We start from the raw sequence: 10,422 nt of genomic DNA on the forward strand, positions 1-10,422 counted from the left end.
GTGTTGTATCACATTAGTTCTCAACCATTGTTTGATTGATTGAAGTATTTATTAACAGTTTGTAGAATTTACAGTAGATTTTAAGCACAAACTCAATACAAAGACTGTCAACTGTGAGTGGACGACCCAATTAAGCATTCCACTTGTTTACAACAGGGTCCACCATGTTCAATTCATCAAAACATTTAGAGACATACAAACATTTAGAGACATACAAATAGACATTTCTATGTAGCTAAAGAACAGAACAGGAATTCATCATATGGGAAGCAAAAAAGGGAAAAGATACAATATACAGTGAGGGGAAATGGGGGGGGGTGGGGATTCAGATTTTACAGAGGCCAGTTTCGAATTGCAGCCGTCCGTAGGTGCCCTTTGAGAGCGGCTTTGAAGGAGTCAAGGGATTCACATGTCTTAATGACTGTTGGTAGGGCGTTCCACATTTTGGTGGCATAGGAGCGAAAATAATTTAGTCCCTTGGCAAGAGAACAAAATAAAAGTGTAAAAGCAAGAAAATAAAAACACAGCAAATCAGTCAGGACAGAGTGTAGGAAAGCTGATATTAAAACTCAAACTAAAAGCAGGTGAGTTGAGGAATGTAACTCTGAGAACAAAGGCAATGACCCCTGGACCTTTTGAGAACCACTGTTCTGTCATATTCACATATTTCACAAACCCATGCAGGGGCCTCTCACAATGCTGTGATTTCCATTCTGTTCCCTGTGCATGCATGCAATTCAACTGAATGCCCACGGTGACGGTGTCGTCAGTGGACAGTAACGGAGCAGTCTGTTCAATAGTTCAGCTCTAAGGTCATATTTCACTGAGGGTGATGTTATAGAAAGGTCAGTTTGAGTTGCCATAGATGTGTTTGTGTTAACTGAACCTTCAGAACTAAGACCATTCATGGAATATGATGAGTAATATACGTATGACAACCTCAAAGAATGAACTGGTTTCCAAGTGGGGCCTCCCTGGACGCATGGACCATAGACTGTTAAAGAAATATGGACAAAGCGTTCTCCGGGTCTGATATGGACGTAAGATGAAGCCTGTCAGTCCTTGAATTGTAAATCGCCATCTTTCTAGATCCGTTTGGGCCCAGCTGAGCCATTGGCTGGCCCAGACAACGAGGCGGGACTTCCCCCCTTCTTCTTCGTTGGTTTTTATTTTACTCGAACGGGGGGTGGCTCCCGATCATAGACTGTAACGGTAGCCACGCCCCTCAGAACATACTCGACTTTATGGTCATTTTTTAAATAAATGGGACCATATTATAATTTTCCAAAAAGAATATTATGACATGAGAAATGAGACTTTAAACTAGTGACTGGAAGCAGAAAGTATTCATGACCATGTTTATTAAGGTAATACAGTCTAGGTGAAGTTGGGCCAAAATACATGGGCCTCTATGGAGAAATGGGGTTTTTTGGGCCCAATGACTTTCAGGAAGTCCCGATTTCCTTAGTGGCTTCACGAAATATCTGTCTGACTGCATGCCCCCCTGGCATGGACACACACACACACACACACACACACACACACACACACACACACACACACACACACACACACACACACACACACACACCAGGATGGGTCATGACTCATTACCACTTCACACTGTGGTGTGAGTTTTAAGAAGTAACAGAGCCTACTCTGAATTAAGGGGACAGATTGCAGGTTACAGTCCATATTATACTGTATATATATATATATATATATTAATGCTGGGCCGTTATCGGCGTTAACGTGCTGCGTTAACGCAATATAATATTATCGCGCGTCAAATAAATTATCGCCATTAATCTATTCTCAAAGTTGGGTCTAAGAGCTGGGTCTGCATTTTATCTGGCGGACGCCGGAATTACTCTGTGGGAGGGAGAAGTCCTAACCTAACAGGGACAAGGTGAAATAAATTACTCTGAGAGCGGGGCGGTAACAAATCCTAACCTAACCGGACACGGGTGAAATTAATGAACAGTGCGGCGTGCCACATCAAACGTCAGCATGCAGGACTCTGTGAACCCAGGTTTGCTTCAGGGGAAATTTCTTTACAAGAAGCTTCCCAATGGAAACCTCGACAAGAACAAGGTGGTTTGCACCCTGTGCAAAGCAGAAATGGCTTACTGTAGGAGTTCTTCAAGTCTGAAGTATCACCTAACGCACAAGCATCCCTTTGCGTTGGTTGATGATAGCGAAGCTGCCGGCGGGCCAAGCACTAATATGGCTCCGGGGAAAAGTGTTCGTCAAACTACAATGTTTGAGTGCAACCGTGGCAAGCCCGTCAGCCCAACTCTATCAGCCAAGCTAACTAACCTCCTAGCTCAATGGATTGCCATCAACTGCCGGCCTATCAGTGTGGTTGAAGATGATGGGCTCGAGCTTCTTCTCCAGGCGGCCACAGGCGACCCATCTTACAAACTACCTGCGAGACGAACTATCACAAGGAGAATCCATGACCAGTACGCCGCAGAGAAAGCTGCGAAAGATGAAAAGTTGGCCGGGGCGGCGTGTGTAGCACTGACTGGGGACCATTGGACATCTGTCAAAAACGACAACTACCTTGGCGTTACTGTACACCTCATCGATGTCAGCTGGGAACTTCACTCGTTCGCCTTAGGTACGTTATGTAATTTAAATTAATTTACCACGGTGAAGTTGGTCTCGGGCTGGATACCCAGCCATCCTGGCTGAATATCCAACCTGAAACCAACCCCACCGCGGCATGTAATATTGCTAATTCAGCCTAACATTTACACAGCTTTAGCTAACGTTATCAGGGATCGATTGATTTATTTTACCACCAGCCAACATTATACGTTTGCTAGCTAGCCCCAACAACGCCAGCCTGCTAATTGTAAGTCTCCTATTAATAGCAAACTTATTCTGATCTACTTTGTCTCTCCTATAACGTCAGGTGTGATTAAAACGGAGGAGCGCCACTTTGCAGAAGCTTGTGCCAGACAGTTTCTCGACGTCGCTAATCAGTGGGGCATAGCTGAAAAAATCACCACCATTGGAACCGACAGCGCTCCCAACATGATAGCAGCAGGGAGAATATTACCATTTGAGCACTTGCCCTGCGTTGCTCATCTTGTACAGAGGGCCGTTGTAATGTCACTTCGGGATGGTGGTTTTGATGGTGTACTGGCCAAGTGTCGAAAAGTGGTCGGACATTTCAAACACAGTCCGGCTAACTCAGACGAGCTGAATGCCCAGCAAGCATCCCTTGAACAAGACCAGGAGTCACTCGTGCAAGACGTTCCAACACGCTGGAATTCAACCCTAGCGATGATCACACGTTTGAGGCGCAACAGAGACGCAGTGCACGCAACGCTGGCTCAGCAGACCCACAAGCTGGCCCTCCCAACACATGCTGAATATGAGAAGTTGGCAAAGCTGGAGAAACTGCTGGAGCCATGCAAGTAAGTGTGTGTTGTGCTGTGCTCTATGTGTGTGTGTGTGTGTGTGTGTGTACACTGCTGTGTGTGTGTGTGTGCACACTGCTCTGTGTGTGTGTGTGTGTGTGGCTGTGTGTGTGCACAGTGCACACTGCTCTGTGTGTGTATGTGTGTGTGTGTGTGTGTGTGTGTGTGTGTGTGTGTGTGTGTGTGTGTGTGTGTGTGTGTGTGTGTGTGTGTGTGTGTGTGTGGCTGTGCTGTGCTGTGCTGTGCTGTGCTGTGCTGTGCTGTGTTTGTGGCTGTGCTGTGCTGTGTTTGGGGCTGTGCTGTCTGTGTATGGCTGTGCTGTTTGTTTGGGGCTGTGCTGTCTGTGTGTGGCCGTGCTGTGTTTGGGGCTGTGATGTCTGTGTGTGTGTGTACTGTCTGTGTGCTATGCTCTGTGTGTGTGTGTGTGTGTGCGCGTGTGTCCTGCTGTGACATTGTGGCGTCGTTTTTGGTGTCAATTCACCCCTCTTAATGTGTGTGTGTGTGTGTGTAGGTACGTCACTGAGCTCCTTGGTGGGGAAAAGTATGTCTCCTGCTCTGTCGTTTTACCTGCCCTGTGTCATCTCCTGCGAGCAATGAAGATCTCTGATGATGATCCTGCCTACATTGTGCGCTTCAAGACTGCCTTCATCAAAGACCTCAACCAGCGGAGGGAGAAAACAAACCTGGAATGGCTGAAGGTATGTGACACGTACTGACCAGAAGATAACTGTATTGGCTGACCATTATAGACCGTTAAGCCAGAAGATTGATAAATGGATAGATGAATGAGTCATGAAGAAATATGGAGGATTTTGAAAGTTACATTTTCTTCCATCAATCTTTATTTTATTTTTCATCAAAAGGTGGCCACTGCTCTGGACCCACGCTTCAAAGATCTCAAATGCCTGCCCAGAGCAGAGAGGGAGCCAGTGTGGGGAAAGCTGAGTGACTTGGTGAGGGCAGAAGAACCTGCTCTGCAGCCGCCCAGGGAGGAGAACCCTGAGCCACCTCAAAAGAAGACAGCCCTACTACTGATGGGATCAGAGTCAGAGTCAGAAGACGAGATACCAGTAGTAGACAATGTTGTAGAGAGGTACAAGGTAGAGCCCAGTGCCAGTTTAGATCAGTGTCCACTGAAGTGGTGGTCAGAGCACACTGCTGTTTATGGTAAGATGGCCCACATTGCCCAGAAGTACTTGGGGACTCCTGCCACAACTGTCCCATGCGAGAGACTGTTCTCTTTAGCAGGCCACATTGTACAGAAAAAAAGATCTAGTTTGTCACCAGACAATGTGAACAAGCTGGTGTGTCTGAGTGACTGGTGGAAGAAGGAGAGGTAGAGGTTGGACTCAAATCATGTACAGTAGGAGAGGGAATAGGAAACCCCAGTACCGATGGAGGTACAGTAGGAGAGGGAATAGGAAACCCCAGTACTGATGAGGTACAGTAGGAGAGGGAATAGGAAGCCCCAGGGTTGGGATTGGGACGCCCCACACTGGAGGTGAGTGACTGGTGGAAGAGGTAGAGGTTGGACTCAAGTCATGTCACAAAGCTACTGACTGTAAACAGTTCTTCATCACCTCTAGGTTTACAGTTTAATTAATGTCATATCCCAGAAAAGGGGGTTGTTCTTGCACCCACTGTTCCAAATTGCCTGTATGGTAACGTGTTTATGGTTATTCGTGTTTAACTGAATAAACAATGTATAACACACGTACATCGTATTGAACATTATTATATTTTCATTACCAATTATGATAGGGCTCCTGGTCTAATGGGCCACGTGGCCCGTTCAAGGATTTACTTCTGGTCATTATTTAGGTAGCGCACACATATTTTCAATGCCTTCGGCAGAGTTCAAATGAGCCATTTTAATCTAGATTAATCTAGATTAACTCCAGAATTGCAGTGAGATTAATCTAGATTAAAAAAATTAATCTATGCCCACCACTAATATATATATATATATATATATATGGTTGTTTATCAAGGTGTATACCTTATCATAAATGTTGCAATGCAATTTCATGTCAGTTGTTATGCTGCTGCAAATCTTCATAAATACTTCCCTTCCTTGTATTTATATAATGTATGTGTTTCTTGCATTTAATGGTATATTATTGTCTGATCCATTCCTATCCCTCCCTCCCTCCCTCCCTCCCTTCATCCTTCCCTCCCTCCACCCCTCCCTCCCTCCCTCCCTCCCTCCCTCCCTCCCTCCCTCCATCCTTCCCTCCCTCCCTCCCTCCATCCTTCCCTCCCTCCCTCCCTTCATCCTTCGCTCCCTCCCTCCCTCCATTCATCCTTCCCTCCCTCCCTCCCTCCCTCCCTCCCCCTCCCTCCCTCCCTCTCCCTCCCTCCCTCCCTCCCTCCCTCCCTCCCTCCCTCTCCCTCCCTCCCTCCCCCTCCCTCCCTCTCTCCCTCCCTCCCTCTCTCTCTCTCCCTCCCTCCCTCCCTCCCTCCCTCCCTCCCTCCCTCCCTCCCTCCCTCCCTTCATCCTTCCCTCCCTCCCTCCCTCCCTCCCTCCTCATGATCTTGTACTTTTCCGCTGCTTTAGTAAGGAGGGCTGCCCCCCCCCCCCCAGCTCAACCACACCCCCATCCTGTCCCAAGGTGAGTATAGACCGATTCACAGAGGGTTTCCTGGGTGCGGCCATTACTGAGGGTGTACCATTAAGTGCAGCAGCACTGATTAGCTACACCTGGCCTACGGAGCACCTGCTCCATGGATTACCCCTCAGTAATGGCCGCGCCCAGGGCACCCCTCTGTGAATCGGTCTATAGGTCAGCCTTAGCCCTCCAAGCAGAACCCAAATGCTACTGAAGTTTCTGACATTTGTTCGACCCAGATAGCATTGGGTCCTATACCACGTCGTCCATGCCACCTGATGAAAACATTTACTGGCTCATGTTTACATGTTTACCGCCTCCCCGCGCTCTTTGACGATATTCTTCAGTATGAGGCTTTCTGAATATGTAAAGTATAAGTACCCATACATGCCGCTGCGAATATCTCCTGTGGCGCGGAAGCCGTTAAGTATTTTTAATATATGTTTGCCCGATTTGGAAGCTTGGATTCTTCTTTTCCTTCCTTGTTTATTGACACCTCATTGTACTGCCTATCTGGCTAGCTAGTGGCGCTATAGCTATGACACAGCAGATCAGAGGCAGGGACGTAGCCTCACAAGCCAACCGCACACCGGGAGGCGGTACAATAAACGGTAAACAAACAAGAAGAAATAAAGCGACCAAATCGGTCAAACAAAGATTAAAAATACTTAACGGCTTCCGCGCCACAGGAGATATTCGCAGCTGGATGTATAGCTACTTAAAGTTACCGAATTCAGAATAACTCAAGGAAAATAATGGCGTCACATGCCGCGGGTCCTATTTTAGAGAGAATCTCCATATCCGCATATAGGAATTTCCATACGAAAGTACAGTAGCGAGCAGGGACCCAACGTAAAACTCAACAAAATATCAGAAAAGTTTTACGTAGGGTCCCGAAAGGGGCTAGGTCAGCCTGGTACTCAGGCTCGTAGTGCACTACATCATTTTAAATGAAAGTCAGAGACACTGCAACAGCATTACTGCACAGGAACAAGTCTGCTTGTTCAAATCTTGACTACCACACACAGGTAAGCGCAATTTGCTGTTAAGTTAATTTGTGAACAGATCCTGATTCATAATACTACATGATTTTATTTTGTCAAAAGATTAGGTCACAGTAGGCTATAATAATTGTTCTTCTACTTCTCTCCAATTGTTTAAACATTTTGTAAATGAAATCATGCAGATGTTTATCAGTTAATGAACGGTTGAGAACTTGAGAGAAGTCTGGGCAAAGAAAGAAAGAAAGAAAATCGAATATGCTCTGAAATAACTTCAATGTTTTTCAAGAAAGCCTACAGGGTTGTGAGCCTAACCTAAACCTAAGCATAACCTAAACCTAACCTGAGCCTAACCTAAACCTAAACCCTACAGGGTTGTGAGCTTGTAGATTGGTTTCTTGTCTTATGATGTGATTCAAATTGGATGCTGTTATGATATCTACAATGGTTTGATTTTGAAAGACAGAAGTATCCTTAAAGGAGAATTCCATACTAAAAGGCTTTCTTACCTTTCTTTGTAGTTGTTACGTCCCCACCAAAGAGGTCCAGGTGTTATTTTGTGCAAAAGCTCCTTATTGGCTATTTCCCCTACCATAAGCCCTAAATGAATTGCATTGAATTGAATGGAATGTATGGGGTGTTGTGCTAATTTGCTTATTTCCATCGCTCAAAATTATATATTTTTTGTATATATCCTCTCTTCATAATGTAAATAATAAACCAAGCGGCACACTTTACTACTTTTTTATCCCACAATTTTGTAACCCATTTTTCACCCCTGTGTCAATCATCTAATGTGATCCTGGGCTCTACACACCCTCCACCAACCTAGTCCCCATATATGGGGGACAAGGGGAGAGCAACCTAGTCCCCATATATGGGGGACAAGGGGAGACCAACCTTTAGCACAACACCCCATACATCCCATTCAATTCAATGCAATTCATTTAGGGCTTATGGTAGGGGAAATAGTCAATAAGGAGCTTTTGCACAAAATAACACCTGGACCTCTTTGATGGGGACGTAACAACTACAAAGAAAGGTAAGAAAGCCTTTTAGTATGGAATTCTCCTTTAATGAAATGGCTCTATTAATGAGAACAGGTCGCTGTGACATTAGTTAAGGCAGTCATTTGTGTTAGAAGCAGCTAAGACAGTGCATCCATTTCCTCTCTGTGTTTTCTCCTCACCTTCTACAGAACTTTATAACAAGTTAGATTTCATATGGAAGTAATAATTTAATGTTGTGGCAATCCCATGTATGCATAATGTAGTTACCTAAGTTAATGTTAGAAAAGAGCATTTCATGGTATTTTTGGTTTAAAAATGATTGTAAGTTAAGCACACACTGGAACAGGAACAACACACTTGTATTGTGTGTGTGTGTGTGTGTGTGTGTGTGTGTGTGTGTGTGTGTGTGTGTGCAGAGAAAGTGTCTGTATTATGAAAAATATATTATATTCCAACATATTCTTCCAACAGATCTAACATGATGAAGATGAAATTGTGCACTGTCAGTCTGATTAGACTAGCTTGTGCTTTGTGTGCAGGTTTGTTTAAATTTCCCTATTTTAATACAATACAAATGTGATATTCTCTCGCTGTATGTGTGTGTATGGTAGCGTCAGTACAGAACATGTTTATGACATTAAATATCTACATCTACAGGAAATATGTGGTGCCCTTGCAAAGGACTATATGCCAAGGAGTATAACTTCACAATGTACAATTCAAATACATTTATTTGCTATAGCTTTACAGTCAAATCATGTTTCAGTGTTTAGCCTGAAAAAAAGGCCAGGAAGCCTCAGGGTATTGTGAGCATAGGTCAGCTATTTTCACAGTTTGATGTGTGCGTGTGTGTAAAAAGCCTAACAAAATAAAAAAAATGTCTCTATATTCCAGTTGACACAGACTGCCTCTGTTAAAAAGGCCAGAACAGTTTAGTCCACAGAGTGGTGGCTTCACAAGCAGGTGAAGTTTATCGAGTTAATTAGGTCACTATGACACCAGCAGGTGTATTTCATTCAGTTAATCAAGCCACACAGTAATGCAAGTACCAGTTCATTCTTCACTGCAGAGTTGTTGTGAGAGGCTGTGCGTCCATTGACAGTAAGTGTGTTTGGTTATGCAAAGCTGATGTTTTCATGCTTATGTTCGATCTAAATGCCTTGTCTGTATTTTGTGATTTGACACTGCTGTTAGAGTTTTACCACTCAAAGCCTATAATGTGAGATCTTGTAGATCAGTGCTTTTTGGTTGATACATTTGATTGTATACTGATTACCGGTCTACAAATATGCTGTTTATTTTCTCATTTCTTGTACTATAGAAACCACATGCCATTGCCTACACAACCTGTACAAATTAAACTGATCTAAACGTCACATCAGTGGTGGGTGTGGAGTCATTGAGTGAGCCTACACGTCATTCACAGTGTATTTGTATTTCACTCAGTCAGAACAAAGTGCTGATGACTCAAAGTATATTTTATTTTAGCATTATGTCATCTTATTGTCATCTCTACTCTGTACTTCATTCAGGCTGCCGTCCTCTTGGACAAGAGGACGCATCGCCCGCCTCACCTGCCCCCCCCTGCCTCACCTGCCCCCCTGCCTCACCTGCCCCCCTGCCTCACCTGCCCCCCTGCCTCACCTGCCCCCCTGCCTCACCCAGCCACCAACGAAGAGGCTGGTCCATCACAGGCTGGTCCGTCACTGGCACATTCCTCCTCCTCCTCCTCTGCTCTCCCCACCAGATGCACCGTCTCGGCGTCTACAGTAGAAAAAGACGGGAGGAGAAGGACAGGGCAGTCCTCGCTCAGCAGCATTCCAACGGAGGGCAGAAGGCCGGTGACCGCTGCGTAGAATGTGGCCTTGCGAGGAGTGCAGAGACGGGCCATGCCTACTTCGAGGGCGATTTCTACTGCACTCTATCAGACATGCACCGGAAGGGCAGAGTCAGGTGGCTCACGGAACAGGGGGCGGAAGGACCACCTTCCGAGGACCACCGCCTGGAGAGTTAAAGCGGGTAAGAGCAAAGGTGATAGCTGTGTCTGCCAGCAGTGTGGACAGCCGAAGAAAAAAATAATATGGACACAGCTTCCTTCGTGGCTCTGGGAGCTTTTGTGCAATGCACGAGTGCAAGTCGGTGGAGCTGTGGCTGGCTGAAGAAAGGCCCAGCTTTTGTGTGTGTGTGTGTGTGTGTGTGATATTTTTTCTTGTTAATAAACTATATTAATTATTAATATCAATTTTCCCTTTGTCTGTGGATTATGCACTTATAGATGCGAGGTTTTGAAAAGCAAATCACTGCAATTACCAAGTTTTTGACAGCTGTTGACAACTGAACAAGCTCAAAACTGTTCATGTGAGTTGGTTTT

General features: G+C 45.2%; 1 protein-coding gene across 1 annotated transcript; it reads left to right on the forward strand.

Annotated features, from left to right (window-relative positions):
• Nucleotides 1–2,226: 2,226 nt before the first annotated feature.
• On the forward strand, nucleotides 2,227–10,065 carry LOC310857284 (E3 SUMO-protein ligase ZBED1-like; the record flags this gene model as incomplete). The annotated part of the gene is made up of 5 exons (XM_083762896.1): nucleotides 2,227–2,623; nucleotides 2,921–3,428; nucleotides 3,943–4,129; nucleotides 4,295–4,531; nucleotides 9,799–10,065. 5 exons carry the CDS (start codon nucleotides 2,227–2,229, stop codon nucleotides 10,063–10,065), a joined length of 1,596 nt encoding a protein of 531 aa, XP_083619022.1.
• Between the last annotated feature and the right edge of the window lie 357 nt (nucleotides 10,066–10,422).

The sequence above is a fragment of the Protomyctophum parallelum genome, assembly GCF_964188405.1.
Source record: "Protomyctophum parallelum genome assembly, chromosome: 4".
Taxonomy (NCBI): domain Eukaryota; kingdom Metazoa; phylum Chordata; class Actinopteri; order Myctophiformes; family Myctophidae; genus Protomyctophum; species Protomyctophum parallelum.